This window comes from Xiphias gladius, chromosome 20 (assembly GCF_016859285.1).
Source record: "Xiphias gladius isolate SHS-SW01 ecotype Sanya breed wild chromosome 20, ASM1685928v1, whole genome shotgun sequence".
Taxonomy (NCBI): domain Eukaryota; kingdom Metazoa; phylum Chordata; class Actinopteri; order Istiophoriformes; family Xiphiidae; genus Xiphias; species Xiphias gladius.
In genome coordinates, this window is record NC_053419.1 from 21,185,323 (window position 1) to 21,204,306 (window position 18,984).

The 18,984-nt window shown below is 41.5% G+C and overlaps 1 protein-coding gene across 1 annotated transcript; it reads right to left on the minus strand.

The window, feature by feature from the left end:
• Positions 1-12,876: 12,876 nt before the first annotated feature.
• LOC120806004 (zinc finger protein 703-like) lies at positions 12,877-17,294 on the minus strand. The gene is made up of 2 exons (XM_040156614.1): positions 17,041-17,294; positions 12,877-16,029 (listed from the first exon to the last, which is right to left on the minus strand). Exons 1-2 carry the CDS (start codon positions 17,281-17,283, stop codon positions 14,482-14,484), a joined length of 1,791 nt encoding a protein of 596 aa, XP_040012548.1. The 5' UTR covers positions 17,284-17,294; the 3' UTR covers positions 12,877-14,481.
• Positions 17,295-18,984: the final 1,690 nt, after the last annotated feature.

Sequence of the window (18,984 nt, forward strand, 5' to 3'; positions counted from 1 at the left end):
TTGGGAACCGCCGGGCCCACTTACCCAAGGTGGTTAAAACTAAGCTCCACCTGGAGCAGCTACAACAGTGAAGTGCTGCTGATGTATGGTCGCATCAGTATGAACAGTATAATGATAACAAGGGGCAATTTCTCTGCAGAACATGTACTTTTACATTTGATACTTAAAGTACATTTTACTGATTTTCTATTTTTACATTAATTACTTTTTTATTTTATATATATATATATTTTTTTACTTTAGGTATCACAATTAAAAAAAGTACTCATTGTTGGCCCCTGTCACTTTTATATTATTACATATTTTATTATTGGCTTAATATCGCTGACGCCTAAATGTGTAAGACGCATTATGTTGTCGCAGCTGGTCGAGGTAGAGTTCGTTTTAAATACTTTACATAGTGTTGGGCGGTTTGATCTTAACCAGGTCATTACTAACTATGGCCATAAAATAAAAACATGTCGTGGAGCGTAGAGCACATGTTTCCCCTCTGAAACGTTGTGAAGTAGTAGTATGAAGTAGCAGAAAATGTAGAATAAAGTTGAAATACTCAAGTAAAGTACAGGTACCTCAGAACTGCCCTGTTCACGTCTGCATTGAGTGGTGGGATATTTTTAGGCTACATAGAAGCTATGTGGCCTACTTTGGTATTTAAATTATTCCAAAAACCCTGACTCTTGAACATATTTAACTGTTTTCAACTTTGTTGAGTTTAAGGTTGTTAAAATCGTGCTTTTATTGCTGCACCACCTCTCAGAGTGTAAATATTCAAGATGTCTTCCTCATCATCTTGTACACTTTTTTCCAAAAATTCATCCACTCCGGAGACTCTCAGATCACTGGGATTTAAAATAAAGTTCTGTGGGTTTGAACAATTTTTTGGGTCATCTGCTGGTTAAAGGTTAAATTTCTTAAGCTGATTCTGCATTACGCATGTTGGGTTTTTTCTATAGTAAGTAACTACAGCAGATGTGGAGCATGAACCTGGACTATTTTTACAGCCAAAAGAAGGGAGGCTTGAAGGTATATAAAACCAGTATCAAATTTTTCAAACTTCTACAACTATATTGTTGGACTGACACCAGATACCTGCACCCTAAATGACTGAAACTGAGTTATCTGCCTAGAAACACTTACACGATGCAAGATGCATTACAATGGCACAAAACTGCTGCTGTCTCCATTTCTGTTCCTCGACCCCCCTCCCTCCCCCAGGGGTCGCTGTTGCAGCATTTAATGAAAACATCAGTTCAGAGTTTTGCAAAAGACTTGTCAGAGTTCATTAAGTATCCAGGGGACAATGGCGAAGCCAGCAATGCAAGCAGCTAGTTAGCCTGTCATTAATCATGGCTGACAAGGAACAAGGGGTTAAAGGTGGGAAAGCCGACAAGAGACTCTGTGAGTGGTTCTGTACCGCAGGGTTATTCAGAGAGAAGGAGAGCCGGGAGACACGGAGGGTTGTGTCTTTTTACTGGTCCACATCTCCAAGTAAATGTGATCGGGGTTGACTCGCTGGAAGATATGAAACGTATTTTCATTACTACTGCAAGACACCAACCGTAATTAAAGTCATACCAGTCGTTTCCATTACTGTTTCAACTGAATGTGATTGGCAAATGGAGCCCTTTATCTGATAATGATACATCCCAAAAAAGCAAGTTCAGATGCAGAGTAAACACATGTCACAATAATGTATAGGAACATAGGACTGGCCAGCTCTGCAAAATGGGTCCCCAGACTTCAAATGAATGTATAGGAATAGTTTAACATTTTGGGTTAGATGCTCCTTTGCTTTCTGGTCAACAGTGCGATGAGAAAATTGATAACTAATAAAATGGACCGATAAATTCCTCATTGCTTTTGAAAGCATTTCCTTGAAAGAACTACATCATTTGGTACTAATTGTAGAGAAAATAGAGATGCAGTGTCCAACTGGTTCACTTGAAATTAAAGATTTTCTTTCAAGGAAATTACTACTTTCCTCCTAATTAGTACCAAATTACATAAGATCCTTTCTATGAGATCATTGGGAAATTTCAGACCTATAAAATAAAGATGGTAATGTTAATCTCCTACTTCTTAATAATCTCTTTAAATTTTCCAAAAAAATAACATTGTAATTTGGTACTAATTGCATGGAAAATGGAAATAAAGCTCTGAGACTGTTATTTTACTCGTGTTGAGTTTATTATTGACTTCCAGATGAATTTCCATTAAATAAATTGCTCCATTTAAAACCCAGTGAATATGTATAACTCACTCATTTAATATTGTGTATAATAATAACTGCTCTTCATTTATACTGAATTCTTTTTTGTGCTATTCTCTGAATAAAAGTCTCAATGTTGCTCTATGTTAGCAATTAGAAATAACTGGAAGTGTACTAACTATTACTGGCTGTAATTAAAACCAAATCGTATAGTTCTCTCCAGGAAACTTCCTAGGAAATTATCTTGAAATAAACTGGAATTTAGAATTTTAATCTGTATAGTAACTATAGGTGTCTAATAAATGTAGTGGGGTAAAAAGTACAATATACTCCTCTGAAATGTGGCGGAGTAACGGTGTAAAGTAGAATTAATTTTAAATACTGGAAGAGCTTCAGAGGTGCTTGTAGGTGTGCCTTATACCTTTGGACAGAGCCGGGCTAGCCGTTTCCTTCTGTTTCCAGTATTTATGCTAAGCTAAACTAATCCCATCCGGCTGTAGCTCCATATTTAGCGTACGGACGTAGGAGTGGTATCAATCTTCTCAATCTAACTCTCGGCAAGAAACTAAATAAGCGTTTTTCAATGACTGCGCCTTTAAAGGCCTGTAGAAGGAGCTGATTATTAGATTATAATGAGCATTAGCTGATGCCCACTGCCAGTAAATGTGTGCGTGTCTGTGTGTGTGTGTGTGTGTGTGTGTGTGTGTGTGTGTGTGTGTGTGTGTGAGAGAGAAAGACTCTTTCTGCTGCCTTTGCCTTCTGAGAAACATCTCCTTCTGTAGGCAGAAACCTTTTCAGTGCCTGTCAGATATTCCACCACAGAAAGAAGGAGAACAAGGAAGGTATAGAGAAAAGGAGGGGGGGCGGGGTGCTGTGCATATGAGCGAGAGAGTGCAAAAATGGTACTTGTGACGGGGGAAGATTGAAGTCCTGTTAAGTGCTCTGCTTGAAAGCATGTCTGGCCTCATTAGCTGTCACTTGTAACAATACTGAACTGGCAGTGAAGACAGGTTGGAGTCTAGTGGTCATAAATCACTCCTCGACAGCTGCCTGACAAGCTGGGAACCAGTACACAGGCACAGACGCCCTCTCAGCCTCGACACTGCACAGGCACACAACCCTGCACGCAGTAATCCAAGAAATCATCACTCTCGCCCTGAGATTGCCAAATTACCTGGAAAAGCAGTATGTGGTATTTTGTAAAAGGGAAATTGCTTTCATTTCGTGTCTGCCTGCATAACATGTGCGTAAACCCCCGGCTCCTGTGCATGTATGTCTGTCCGTCGCTGTGTCCATTAGCTAAATCGGGAGCGGCTGCAGTGACTTCTCTGGGGCGGAGGGGGGGGTAAAGAGCAAGGCCTGCAGGTCATTAATCATGGCCCCTGACATGCAGAGCAGGAGGCCAAGGCTCCCCTATGCATACAGCTGCCGGGCCACAGTCAAAGCACAGGCGATGTGTTGACCCTGTGCCCCCGGCTCCCAACGCCTGTGGCTCTCATCTGTCCAACTCCCTCACTGTTTGTGTCAGTCATTTGTGCTGTCAGACACCACCTTCTCCCGACCAACCGCAACACTCTTCACGGTGATAATTTCAGTATTACGAAATTCTGGACAGGCAGTCGCGGTTCCCAGATGATGGGACTTTGTTGATCCCCTGACGTTTCCTCTGGTGCCACCATGAGGTTGAGCTTTGTGGTTTTGAGTGAGATGCCTGAACAACTATTGGATGGACTACCACAAAATCTGGCACAGACATTCCTGTTCCCCTGAGGATGACTTGTAATGTTAGTGTAGGTCCCGGCTGGGTAAATTCACATGAACGCCCCCTCAAGTCGGAACAGCAAAGTCGGCAAAAACTTGGGTCCACGACTTGCCGAGTCGTTGAGGTCGTATAAACATAAACATGGCGAACGAAACTAAATGTTTGGTTGATGGTAAGAAACTTGTGCTCAATGGTGCAATTTCACATAATGCATAACATTTTTTGCTTACACTTAGTTGCTGTCCATGTACAATGACCTAGAGTAGTTATTTAATAGCAGTAACCCTGACAGCAAGTCAGGAAAAGCAATTTTTTAGTGTTTTCAGGGAATGTACGGGTGCAGCAGCAACTCTGGGACATTCTGAGCAATAAAATGTGACGCATCTTCTTTGTAGCGTCCATGTTGCTTCCACATTCCGACTTAAAAGCACACGAAGTCGGAAGAGCGATTTCCCCACTCGGGAAATGGAAACCGTCCGAGGAGCACGTGAATTCGACATTCGTTTTTCTCCTGACTTTTCATCTGGAGCCATCATCATCAGCTCAAAATGTTATTTACCCAGTACTTCAGTTTTGGACCAAATACCTGCAAAACCAATGGCATTCCCGTCAGCCTCAGTTTTACTTTGCGTTTAGTGCGAATAAATATATGTGAGCCTGCTTACAAAATTATACCTGTTGATGGGAACCTGATGGGCTTTTTTCATTATTTTCTAACTGTTTATATACCTAACAAAGTTAATTAATTGAAAATATGGGATAAATAATCGGTATACTGATAGATGAAAATGAAAATAGTTCTAAAAAATAATCCCAACTCAAGGTCTATTTACTAGCTTTCCGCCACAGCTTTCAACTGGATCCCACAGTCTGGTAAAAGCTAGTAAGTGGACCTTGAGTTAAGATTATTTTGTCAAACTACTGTTTTCAAGGTTAAGAATGAACTTTTGCCCTCAAGATAATAGTTGCAACGCTACTTCATTTGTGCTTCAATTCCACATTCCTGTGATTGTATGTCATGCTTTAGCAAACAGATACACTGTGCTTCACATCCAAATTCATCGAATACCCAAAGACACAAAAATGCGAAAAACTAATGTGCCATCCCATTCTCGTTCCCATCCGCTGACATAACGTCAACCCAGACCTGCAGCTGCTTGCATAATGATGAAAGCCAGTCAGGCTGTGAGACACTGTAACACTGTTTCATCATTCACAGCTACTAAATCACAAGTCCAGGCACAAGACATCTGTTGGAAGCTGATTCCTTATCAGCCTTCCAGCATGATTTGGGGAACATCTGGAGTTTCTGAGGCCTTTGGCACCGTACGGGCTGGAAAACTCAAAGAAGGCTAATTTTCTAGAATGTGTTGACACTTACACTGTAGACCAGGTGATCTATTGCAGCATAAAATGTATTTTCAATGAATGTGGTGCACATGAGAGAAACCAGAGAAATATGTCTCAGATTGCTTTTAATAAGAAGCTGACATGTTTTAAATTACAGGAAACATTTTTCATTATTAACCTAAACTGGGCTAGCAAATTAAATTAGTTTTGAAATTCAATGTTTGCTAAGCCCCACACATCTTAGTTACTTTTGTTAAACCTGTCAAGCATTTCATTCTAGCACAATGATTAACAGTGGCAGATCTACCAAAAATACCACCAAAGTTCTTAGTAATTTTTAGGAAACAATGGTCCTTTGATTTAGGACAGAAGTAGACAAAAGCAGGCTTACTTCCAGAAGAGAATGATCGATTTTGCAGGCTAAAATGACAAATGTCACTGTCAGATTTTATCAGCTGTAGATAGCTGGCTATAAGCCTCAAAACACAGTCTCCAGCTGTCTTTTTAATCTTTCAAGCAGACTTGTTTTCAAACAAGAACCTTGTTAATGGTCATCTACCCCACTTAATAGCTACATGCTTGATATTGTGCTAAAATACTTAATCTAAAGCTGCATGTCCCTGGCAATAAGAGACAAGTAAAAATAGAAGACAAGTAAAAATAAATAAAAAGCATTGTTCTTGCACTGCAGTGAGCTGGTTAGGCTTAGTATTGTAGTATGATCTTACATTTTCCCTTACTAATGTGACGTTGTTTAGTTGCGTCACGTTAGCTTTACGGGCAGGCAATACATTGTTAGATTTTTTTTAGTGTCAGTTCATTCGAACAGTATGTTTCTATTTAAACATTACAAGAAAAACGGCTTTTAGGATGAGGACTAACTGATGTGTTTGGCAAACGTAAAATGATCTAAGGTCATGAGTTAAGATGGGGTTGCTGGAGTGTAAACTTTCCCAAATCCAATAAAGAGCAGGGGCGCTAACTTTAGCTTAAACTCTGAGATAAAGTGGCTATAGTGGGGAACTACTACATAGTGGATGTGCTATCATGAACTTCTTTTTTTTTCCCCCCCCTAACATAACCCGTAACCCCACCAAGAACAAAAAACGATGTTAGCTAATGTTTCTTGGCCTTGGAAGTGACGCTTGGAAGTTTGGTTACTACTCTAGGTAGTAAGCTAGTTAGCCGGAAATGCTAACATTTGCAGCTTACGTTAGCAAAGATAAACACTCTGTTTAATGGATTTCCTGACACCTTTGCTCTTATGTTTTTGGTTTTGGAAAGGATAAATAAAAACGACAAAATTGTCCAAACTCTTTAAATGCTGAATATCATTCTTACTACAACCACAGACACACAAATTAAACATGGAGAAAGTAATATGCCTAGTTATGGTTGCTAAACAATGATTTGACAATCTCTGTGAAAGGCATGGGGTTTAGCGAACAGTCAGTCAAAATTTCTACATGTCCTGGTCTCCTTAAATACTATTATTATAAATTATTATTAGAATGAGACACAGTAAACTGTTCAATTCAGGCTGTGTTTTGTGTCGCACACTAATTCTACCTGTTAATGCTTTATATAGAGCTAGTGGTTTGTCAATTCCGACAGAAAAAATAATCTGAAACTATATTGATAATGGATTAACTATTTTAAATCATTGTTTAAAACAAAAAGATTTGAGCTTCTCAGATGTGAATATTTTCAGGTTTTCCTTAGTTTTCCATGATAGTAAATGTAATGGTTTTGGACCTTGTTATCAGATTTTTTTTTAAAAATCTGATGATTTTATCTTGGGTTTTAATTGGAATGGACATTCTTCATAATTTTCTGATGTTTTGTTGATTAATTGAGAGAGCAACTTGCAAATGATTCGATAAAAAAAATAGTCATTAGTTGCAGCTGTGTTATAGCAGTTTATTTCTTCAGCTTTCCTCTGCAACCATTTTAAAGCTTTTCACTTTTTTTTTTACTGATTCAACACACACATTGCTGAACACACACACACCACACACACACACACACACACACACACACACCCTGTCTGATCTGAGTTAGTGGCAGAGATCAGGTCTGGTGGTTAGACTAAACAACAGCATTTGAGTGGATTTGCTCACCCTCATTAATCATCCTGACAGCTTGAAAAACAACATTTCCTCCTTAATGACTGTATTTGAGTAATCATGTCTCCTTATTTCCATGCAAGCATCTCATTCTGCTTCATACTCTCTCTTTCTTTCTGTTGCCATCAATGCCTGTGTATTTTGGAGTCTTTTTCTGACCTCCCAAGTCTGTGGTGTGGCGTCTGCTCTGGGCCATGCCGGCCAATTACAGCCGGTTACGTTCCTGGAGAGGACGAAAAACCATGCACAACGAGAAAACCGTGATGATCCAGATGCGGAAGGCAGGGGATGGTGTCACCCCTCGCACATGGCTAACCCTCCAGCACCCGCTGGCCTCCAGGCCTCCGCTAGGTTGCTGCCAAAGCACGTTTTTCCGTTAAGCACCGGGTGGGTGATGCATGAGAGCTGACAACTGAGCTAGGGGCCCTCAGAGCACAGCCAGATCAAAACCAGCTGGGGCCATGCACATTAGCCGACAAACCATAATTGCGTTTGCCCTCTTGTACACCACTAAACTCGCTCTGTCGATGTTTTTTTTTTTTTTTTTTTTTTGCTCGAGACATGAGGAATGATATGTGGGATAGATCTTAGAAGTGCCCTTTTGAGAAACAAAAATACCTGCTCAAGTGCAGGCTAATTTATTGTTGGGTTTGGGTAATTTAACGCACTTTGAGCGCTGTAGTGGATCCGCTTGGTTTGACAGTGGTTTTGTGGAGTGTTTTTCTGTAAGCGAGAAAAGTGTATTTTCAACATTTCTTCCAGCCTGTGGGTGGATGTAAGTGATGGGTTTAGAAACATCAGTATAGCATGGAGGACATCTGTGTCCTCTTTATTTTTGGACCACTTGAAAAGCCCTCATAGTAGGATGATGGATGAAGTGATAAAGTTGGAGAGGAGACAAAATGAGAGCAGAGGAGTCCATTTTCTGGGAAGCAGTCCGCAATCTGTAACTCACAGACAATTCAGAGAGAGCATCAAGGCAGATGTTCATAATCTTTGACTACGCTTAAGGGTTTTACTGCAAGAAACTATTTTACTATCTCCGAGGACAAAGGAAAAGAGTCCAAAAACACAATCTTCTTTACAGGTTAGAAATTAGTTATTGAAAAATATATACTTGAGTATCTTTTCTCTCTGACCTAACTCAAATTCCTCCCCCTTCTTTATTTGGTCTCTTTGAACTGGTTTAGAGACATTAAAGGCTTGTCATGTAATGAAGGAGCAGCCTCACAGTCTGTCATCATTATTTCCAGAGACTTTTAATATGTTACAGCAAAATATGTCGTCTACACTCTGGATTTAATTTTAGAGTGCTAAACAAAAAAGGGGCTGTGGTAACCAAGAGATGAGGGGAACAGAGTTGTTGTGTGAAGGATGAATCCTGTGGGTGACTGGGGAAACGTGGGTGGGAAAAGTGAATGAGTAGCCTCCACTCCCTCCCTTGACAACTGCTGAGTGGCCTTTGAGCAGGACATTTGACCCCCAACTTCTTAACTACAGTAACATAAAGGAAAGTGTTGCAGGAAATCAGCGTGAGGGATGAGTCAACTTAACTACTACTGGTTGGGGGAAAAGACTGGGAACAAATGGAGAAAGTAAATGAGTCTTGAAAAGAAAGAACTCATAGATACTGGCTGAATGAACGACGAATGGACTATACAAAAATTATTCGGGGGTGGGCGGATCCTTTTGTTCCACGTTTTCACAAGAGTCTTAGCAGGTGTAGGATCTACCATGTTCACATTCATCTTATTTGAGTGTGTTAGCATTCTAACAATTCGCTCATTGGCACTAAACACAAAGTGCACTAAAGGCAGCTGGGGATGTCATTGGTTTTGCAGGAATTTGGTCATAAAACAAAGCACTGGATCAATTAAAACTTGACCTGATTGTAGTGCTGGATGAAAAATAATGGGATCACCAGAACTATTACAATGTATCCTAAGGGGGACATGATTGTCCATACCAAATTTCATGGCAGACCATCCAAAAGTTGCAAGGTATTTTAGTCTGAACCACAAATGTGAACCTCATGGTAGCGTTACAAGAAAAATCAAGGGATCATTAAAGTCAGTATGATTGCTATCCTAACCTCTGGGGACCATAAATGTATGTGTACAATTTCATGGAAATCCATCCATTTGTTGGCGAGATATTTCAGTCTGGGCCAAAGTTCTGGACTGAGCGCTGGACCAATATGGCCATAGAGCTGCACAGCTAGCTACAGCTAGCATGGCTAAAATATTGTAACCCTCTCCCAACAGTTACTCAAAATAATGTAAGAAGTTATTTTGCACAGTTGAGTTACTATAATTTGTTCCACCATTCAAAGCTAAAACTACATTTAAAATGTTTAATGTATTTAAACTGGTGAAGTCCAATTTAAACATTAATATTTAAATGATATAAACACATTAACACACTATAGCTACCAGATTGTACATTAAATACGTAAGAACACAATACGTATTATATTCGCCAGCTGTTACTGAATGAGCTAAATAGCCGCAGGCGCTAGCTCTGAGGGAGCTGATGGGTTTGAGCCCCACAACATTTTGTTTCCCCCAAACAAATATGAATTGGATCAGATGATATTTTGTAGCTTGATGTTTATGTTGTCCTCTGCATATTGAAAAAAACACTTTCGTGACTCATGGCAAACTTGGAAGACATCTTAAACTATCTGAAAGATTTAAAGACTTCTAATGGATTAAATGAAATATAAATCTGGGATAATAAAGACCCTCCCCTGCTCCCTCCTCTGAAAGAAAAAAAAGTATACTCCCCTTCCCTCAGCAGAAACCAAAAATACATAAACCTCCCCACTTTCTGACCTCCGCAATAATTTTTGTACGGTCCCTAAGTGTCACTTTTATTTACTTATCAGGGACGACATGGTTAATTAACATCAATACGATGTAAATGTGTCAGATTTAACTGAAAGGCTGATTTGCATCAGACGTCCCTGCGCAGGCTGACGTCATTCATTAAAAGTAATGAACAAGACATTCAGTACCATAAGCAGTCAATGTTCCCTTTTCATTAAACTTGAATAATAGACATGTTTCATTTGTCACCAACAGATGGCATCCCAATCCAAAAATACAACTCCCACCTTTGTTACAGTGAACACAGCAGACTGGAAAGACTTGTAAAGCAAAAGTGCACCAACATCCGACAAATGGTAAAAACCATCTCTCTCTCACACAATAAGATCAACTCCCGGACTGCGAACGACTTGAAAGCAGCCCGCTCTTTTCCTAGACTCAGTGTCACTGTTTTCTGGCACATGTCTGGGCAACGTGAAGCCTCCGGAGTTAGCCCAAAGGATCTCATGCCCTCCCGCCAAACTCGGACGCCCCATAACCGCATCTCAGACCTCTGAAACAGGAGCGCTTTCTCTTGTTACAGCAGGGACAGGCTGTTGTGACCCCTGTGGGTCCCCTGTCAGAGCTGTGAGTGACCAGCGTGGGTCACCTATACTTCGCCCAGGGTGTCGCATTGTCATGTTGCTAGGAAATGGCATATAAACGCTGCCAATCCTGCAGCAGCCGTGGTAACTCGAATGACTGTCAGGAGGACTTCATCTTGAACACATGCAGGAAGCGGCACTTTGGCTCAGATGCTTATCAGGATCCTACAATATTTGTACGTTACATCTTGATGGCTTTGACTTTTCCATACTGCCTCTGGGTCCACAGACGTCTCTCTCTTATTTATTTTTTTATTTTTTTAATAAAACAGACAGTCTGTGAGCATTAAATAAGGATGCTGTTGCTTTAAGGTGACACTGCCTTCACTGCAGAACAGAGGAATGTGAGCTGTAACCCTCTGGTCTGCTTACAATCTCCCTGTTGACACGGTGAAAAATTAGCGGAAGCGAACCCAAAGTAATCAATCGTGTGATTCATTCACAGTAAAAATAGCCTCCTCTACAAATCCCCTCACCACTTAAACCCTGCTGACATGTCTACTGACAAGCATTTACATCTTCCTTTCACTACTTCACCTCTTTTCCCCCCTTAAAGGTAGAGTTCTGTTGGCATAGCTGGTGAATAATTGATTAGATAGATCTGAGAACATTTTGTTAGTTTTTCAGAGACGTATTGTTATACATAGAGATATATATATATATATATATATACATACATGTACATACATATACATACATATACACATATATATATATACATACATACATATACACATATATATACATATATATACATATATACATATATACACATACATACATATATACATATATATACATATATACATATGTATATACATATATATACATATATACATATGTATATACATATATATACATATATACATATGTATATACATATGTATATACATATACATATACATATATTACATACATACATATATACATATACATATATTACATACATACATGTATACATATACATATATTACATACATACATGTGTGTGTGTGTGTGTATATATACATACATATATATATATATATACACACACGCACATACATACATATATATACATATGTATGTACATACATAAATACATACATAGATATGTATATACATACATATATGCATACTTACATATATACATACATGTATTTATATACATATATATATATAAATAAAGAACTAAACTTTCTGAAATCAAGAAAAATCCCTTGTAAGTAATTACATAAGTTTTAAGTACATTAGATGACGGTAAAGAGAACCACTACATCGTCTACACTTGTTTTAATTAGAAAAGAGTAAAGTAATATGTAGAACTGCAACAGACTGATCTCAGTCAACCTGAGATGATCTTCAAAACTGTCTGTTATTACACTGGCAGAGTAAATGAAATGGAAAAAAAATTACCTTCAAATTAAAACTACGGACAATAACGTTTGAAAAAAAATGTCATTAGGAATGATGTCTCAGTCCCCTGAATCAAACAAAAAAGAACAGAAACGTGAATGTTAATGTTGTATTATACTGCTACTCCATTATGAATCTTATCATATAATATACTATATACTATACCTTTTATGTGTTGTTTTTGTTTTTCATCTTAGGTTTTTTTCTTCTTGATTTTTCTTTGCATTTTTTCTTCCGTCCCTCTTTTGTTGTTTTTCCCGTTTGTCAAGTGTTTTTTGCAAAATGTTGAGTAAATCAAAAGAAAGAAAAAGCGTGATTTTTGTCTGTTAATATTAACTCATAAAGCTGTAAAGAAACTAATAAAGACATAATGAGCGGCCACTTGATGATGACCGTCTCTCCTGTTAGTTCTTTTGGGTAGAGATTGACCTTTCAAGAAAATCCACAAGTTCAGTGTCACTACAACGAGCAGAGCTACAACCTGAACAGCTAACAGATATTTAGATTCAGGCTGCGTGTCCGATGACAAACCCACAAAACCAGAAATGAATACAACAGAAAATGCATCTTCAGTGTGATTTATTTAACAAAATATGACCTCCCCTTTCACTGGATACCACCACAGGGTGCCCCAATTTTACAAAAAAATATCACATCCCATTTTTATTGATTTGCTGTGAAAATAAAGAAATCAAAGAGCTGAGGAGTTCAGAGAGAGATGTGATTTCAACATTCATTCTCGAGAAGTGTTAAGACAAGACATATTCAACCTCTGACTCGGGCTTCCCACATGTTTGCTCAGAGGACTGTAAAATGAGAATAGATTTATATGATAAAGATGAAAGCTAGATTCCCGGTATAAAATAAATACAGCTTCTCAGTAGGAATAAACAAAACATAAAGAACCAAAACAAATCATCACAAACCAGGGGGCCGAATAAACAGTTAAGTGTGTATCCCGTGTTGAGCTTACATGCATCTCTTGCAGGGAGAAAGCGACTGTGGACACACGTACATCAGCCCATCAGCTAACTGCCAACCTTGCTAAAACTACATTTTCCAGCACCAGGTCATCATCATTTGCAGCGAGAACCCTGAACATCCAGGAGCCAGCGTCCAACCGTCAATTTGCCAAGCCCACGGTGCGGCAAAAGTCACCTAAGGGCAGTCATGTCTGCTGCAAAAGTATCCGAGCAATGTGCAGACATGCAAGAGCCACGTGTCCTCTGATCTTCAGGAGTGGAGCTCGATTAGAAAACACCACATCTCATATATAACATATAAAGAAAGCGTGAAGATGCTCTCAAGTCAAAATCCAGGACTTGTGCTCCCATCCTACTTAAATCCAGTCCAGTAACAAGAAGCAGCAACTTGCCGCCGTTAAGTACAAACTCAGAGTAATACTCTGACATTTTGGAAAATGAACTTACTGGCTCTCTGGCAGACGCTTAAAAGAGAAGACTGATACGACTATCACGTCCGTCCGATAAATACGAGGCCACAGCCAGCAGCTAGTGAGCTCAGCTTAGCTTGGAACAAAGACCGGCTGGCCTGGCTCCATCCAAAGGTGAAAGCTCACCACAGTTGGGTACTAATTAACACTAGAGCTCAGACAGTTGGTCGATTGATCAATCACTTGATCGAAAGAAAAACTAATCAGCGACTACTTTGATAATTCATTCATCAAAATCAAAAATTCCAAACATTACATTTACTGGGGCCTGCTTCTCACTTGTGAGGATTTTTCTGGCCACATATGATCGTAAATGAAATTTCTCTGAGTTTTGGATTGTTCGTTGATCAAAACAAAATATTTGCTTTAAGCTCTTGTGATGAACGATTAGTCGATTAATCAAGAAAATAATCTGCAGTTTCTGTAGTCTGTAGTTTTTACACTTTTTTAAAAAATTTTTTAACGTATCAAACAAACAAGACAAAAGGCATTTATTAATGAGCTTTGGAGGAGTTCATAGGTGGAGCCAGGCTAGCTGTTTCCCTGTTTCCGGTGTTTTTGCTAAGCTAAGCTAACTGGCTGCTGGCGGTAGCCTTATTTTTTTAGATACAAAGGTAGAAGCAATCTTCTCATCTAACTCTCCACCAGAAAGCAAATAAGCACATTTCCCAAATTGTCAAACTATTACTTTGAACATTTTAAGCAGAGGGTCTATCACTGGTATCCCAGCGCAGATGCGGATCCAAGTCTTTGACTGTAGAGGGCGTAGTGAGGGTAGTACGGGCCTGTAGTTGGCAAAGAGTGCAGGGAAATGGAGGAGGGACCAGGGGGCAGATGGACCTTACTGTAGGGGTGATAGCGAGCTAAACCCAGACTGGGGGGAGCCCTGAGAGAGAGGGAGCTGGGCATGGAGCCTGGGCTGCTCTGGTGGGGGAGGTGAAGGTGGCAGGAGGCAGGTCCAGAGGAGGAAACAGAGAGCAGCTTACTGTCCATTCCCACAGACAGGGCTGTGTGTGTGCGGAGGTGGGCCAGGAGCTCATCTGAAGTGGCGAAACGTTTGTCGCAGGGCCCCCCGGCTGAGACCCAGTTGCAGGCGTGAGGCAGGGGGTCGTTGGGGAGCATGAAGCCGTATGTGTAGAGGGGATGGGAGAGGGAGGAGGACGCGCTGGATGACAGGGAGCTCTGGTGGAGGGAGTGGAGCGGGTGGGAGGGATACACCAATGGGAAGCTCGATTTGAGGGTGGAGGAAGGGTCGTGGATGCAAGAGTTGCAGTTGCTTCCGCCGAGATGAGATACACTCGGGTAGCTTAGACAGTAGGGGTCCCTGCATAAACCCTGCATGAAGGAAGGAGGGGAGGCTCCCGTGAGAGGGCTAGAACTCGGGTGCTTTCCCGGGACTGCCATACTTCCCACGCTGATGCTTGACTTTGTCGGGTCCAGTCCAGGAACGAACTGAGACGGGTACCCTGCGTAGGCCCCCACTACAGATCCATGGTAGCCCATATTAGAAGAGGGCAGGGGGAAGAGTGGTTGGCTTGTCTTGTAAGGAGAGATGGGTGTAATGTGTCCAGGGACGAGGTTAGGCTGGGCAGACTCTGCCTTACCTCCCTCGTGGTTGGAACCGCCATCTGAGCTGCCGTTACTGCAGTTTGCGCTGGCTCGAACGTGGCTGGAGTTTGCGTGGTGCGGACTGTCCTGGTTGGCCTTGTTTACATCGTCTTTTTTGGGATGATTATTATTATTATTGCCGCTGCTCGTGACGGCAGGACTGCCTCGCTCATGTGCAGTCTCTCCGCTGGGAGTCTGGGAGTGTGACGTGGCCTGTCCAGCAGGTGACTGGCTCTGTTTGCGAGGCTGCTGCTGCTGCTGCTGCTGCTGAGCGAGTCCTGGTGGGGAGCCGCTGCTGGCTCTCGAGCTGGGTGAAGCAGCGTGGGATGGATAGGACTGCTGGCCACTGGCTGAATTTCCATTAGTGGTAACATTATTGCTGGGTACTCTGAACCCGACTTTATCGCTGCTGCTGGTGACTCCGTCTCTGCGACAGTCCCCGCTGCCTTTGTTATAGGGCTTGAAGCTGGATTTGTCCTCCAGAGAGGGGCGGTGCTCCCCAAGCTTCAGGCTGGAGACGGACGACCGACTGCCGGGCTCCTTGTCCCCCTGGCTGCAGGAGGAGCCCAGCTTAGAGGAAGATGGAGGGTCTGGTTTACCAATCTGAGAACAGGTCTGCGCTAGGAGGGCCAAGGGACTCTTCTTGGCATCCAGCTACAACAAAACATAGATCTGATCAGCTCTTCGATTTTTTTTTAAATTGTATTTTGCTCAGAGATATTTTGGCTTTCATGCAAAAAAACCAAAAAAAACAAACAAACCACAAACCAAAAAAACAGCAGTCCTCCATGGTCAACTGTGGGCCTGTAAACTGACTTAAACAAGGGCTGCAACTGTTTTCTCCTTACGGCTTCATCTGAATTATTTTCTCAATCGATAATTTTAACGATTAAAATGTCAGAAAATAGTAAAAAAAAACAAAAAAAACAAAAAAAAAAGGCCCAATTTAATTTCCCAGAACCCAAGGATATGTATAAAATTTGTGTTTTTAGAGCTGAAACAATTAGTCAGTTATTTTTTTTAGTTGATAGACACATACATAATCGCTCTATATATATATATATTTTTTTTTTACTTTTTCAAGAAAAAAAAAAAGCCAAATATTATCTGGTCCCAGCTTCTGAAATAAGAGGATCTGCCGATTTTCCTTGTCATTTATCAGGTTAAACAAACAGCAAATCCTCACATTTAAGCAGTGAATTTCTTATCAGAAAAAGTCGCTCTTTAATTTCCCTTTCATCGGCTAAACCCTTTATCGACTAATCGTCTCAGGGCTGAAGTGAACATATGATTAAGTTCTCACTAGTCGAGTGCGTTTTTAGTGATTGAAGACCTGCAACCTATTATGCAAGACGTGCCATAATAACACGAGCCGAGGTCAGCATTTGGTTGTTGTTTTAGCAAACACATTTCATCCCCGAATTATTCAGGTCAGAGTTAACATGTGGTGTCAAATTCATAAAATGGCTTTTCTTTAAATGTACGGGCTTTTTTTTTTTTCATTCGTATTTGTTAAAACTAATGAGGACTTTAAATTAGGTTTGTGTGTTCTCTGCTGTCTGTGCGGTACATGAAGAGCTTCCCTTCTCATTCCCACCACACTGCCGTGAAATCGGGACCCGAAAATGATATAGAGTATAATATGGTGTAAAAGACACTGAATACCTCGATGCTCACTGGCGCGGACGTCAAGGGCTGTAAATACTCCGGGTGTAGCAAGTGTCCGGTGTGCGCGGTCAACATCTTGATAACTCGGATAGGGAGGCGCTTTGCCTGGCGGAGTGGGTCCAGGGGGGTCAACAAAGAGACCGCGGCGCCGGGAGGGGAGCTTTCACCGTCGGTGGTCTCGCCGAGCACGATCCGCTTACTTACACGATCCGCAGCTGATCCTGAAGGGAGATATTTCATTGGAGAGAGGGCGCTGCGCTTTTTTGTTTTTTTTGGGGGGGGGGGGTCGGTGGGGGTGGTGGTAAGGGGGGGTTGGGGTGGGGGGGGGGGTCGTGCGTCAGGCCACTCGTTGGTCCAAAATAGTGTTTAAATGTTGTTGTAATCCATGCAGCCACCGGTCATGTCCCGAAAACACAGCTGGGCGTCCTTATATGTCCCGAGGGACGGAGAGGCATCTCACTCCCGGTGCGTCTTCATCTCCGACGACACGGCTCCTACTCCAATTTTTCAATTTCAAACCAGAAAAAAAAAAAAAGAAAAGATGAAAAGAATAGAGAAGAGGAAAAAAAAAGAAAAGAAAAATCCACAGTGTGAATTGCAGCGGGGAAAAACGGACAGTGAGTCCTTTTTTGAGGAGGCTTAAAAGGACCCAGAAGTCCACTTCATGGAGTCCGAGCGCTGAGAGCTGAAGTCCCACTGCGTGTCTCCGGTCCCGACTCCGGCAGCTCACTGATCACAACAGGCGGACTTCAAAGTGAAGCAGCCGCTCTGCGTCCGCTGGGTGGCCGCATCCGTAATGAGGTGGGCGGGGAGGACGTGCGTGGAGGCGGAGCCCCGTGGTCCTCCGACTGGCGACACCCACTCACTCCACATACATGGATTTGCTCTTTAGCCTGACATGGTAACTCATAACTCACCCACTACTTTCTGCTGCTGAAGCATTAAAGAAGAAGAAGAAAAAAAAAACTATTTATTAGAAAAGCACTCTTTTTTTTTCCTTTTTTTTTTTTTCACAATCCTGGTTTAATGTGCTGCATGTGCAACTTTACACTGCATCGAGACGCACTCATTAAACCTGCAGTTATTTATTTTATCGGCCACTTGGGGGCAGCCCGACAAGCTGTTAACAAGACTGACGTACGGCGGTGATACCGAGCGATACCAGGGTCACTGATGTCAGTACCGATACTTTTTGGTGTTTAAAGCAGCTAATGTATCATGTGAGGGAGATAAATGTGTTATGATTTATGAGGTGAATGCATTATTAACAGGATACTTCTGAATATATTTTAACAACTCACAAATAATTCACCAAACATGAGGTATTTACTTTTAATATTCTCTGTTAGTTTCTTAATCACAGGCAATGTTTAAAGACAAGACAGATCGCAGCGGTTAATAACAAATGTTCCTTGTGCTAATTCGCTAAACTACGGATGTCATCGCTGCGCACTAGGGAGGGCATCCTCGTCACTGCTAGCTTGACCGTTGACCCATTGCTGGGTTGCTGGGTTATAAGCTTAGCATACTATCAGTATGCTAAGCTAATAACTAAAAATGGAGGAGGACACTAGCGAGCGAGGCCGTGCTGATCGGATAATTAGGACACCGGATAACCTGAGAAGCAGAGTTTGGATGTATTTTGGGTTCCTCACCATAGACGGCAAAATTACCAATAAAGATGGGGCTGTTTCCCGAATTTGGGAAAAGCGCTCCCTTACTCTACAACAACAACAGCAACGAATCTGAGGGCTCGCCAGCTAGCTTGCCGCCAAGGCCAGGTAGCGGAGGCATCGGAAACCAGTGGCGCAACGTCAACCGTACAGCCTCCTCGGATTGGCTACCTTGCACACCACATGGCGACCCCTGACGCTCGTTAAAAGGCCATCACCGGTAAGGTAGCAAGATATGCGAGGATATGTGGCCCCGGTTGTATGACAC

What these genes read in the sequence shown, in the direction of transcription:
- LOC120806004 (XM_040156614.1), bottom strand. Translation starts at nt 17,283, where the DNA reads ATGAAATATCTCCCTTCAGGATCAGCTGCGGATCGTGTAAGTAAGCGG. An exon ending in CCGCGCCAGTGAGCATCGAG is followed by an intron (nt 16,030 to 17,040) that starts GTATTCAGTGTC and finishes GTTTTGTTGTAG; the next exon opens with CTGGATGCCAAGAAGAGTCC.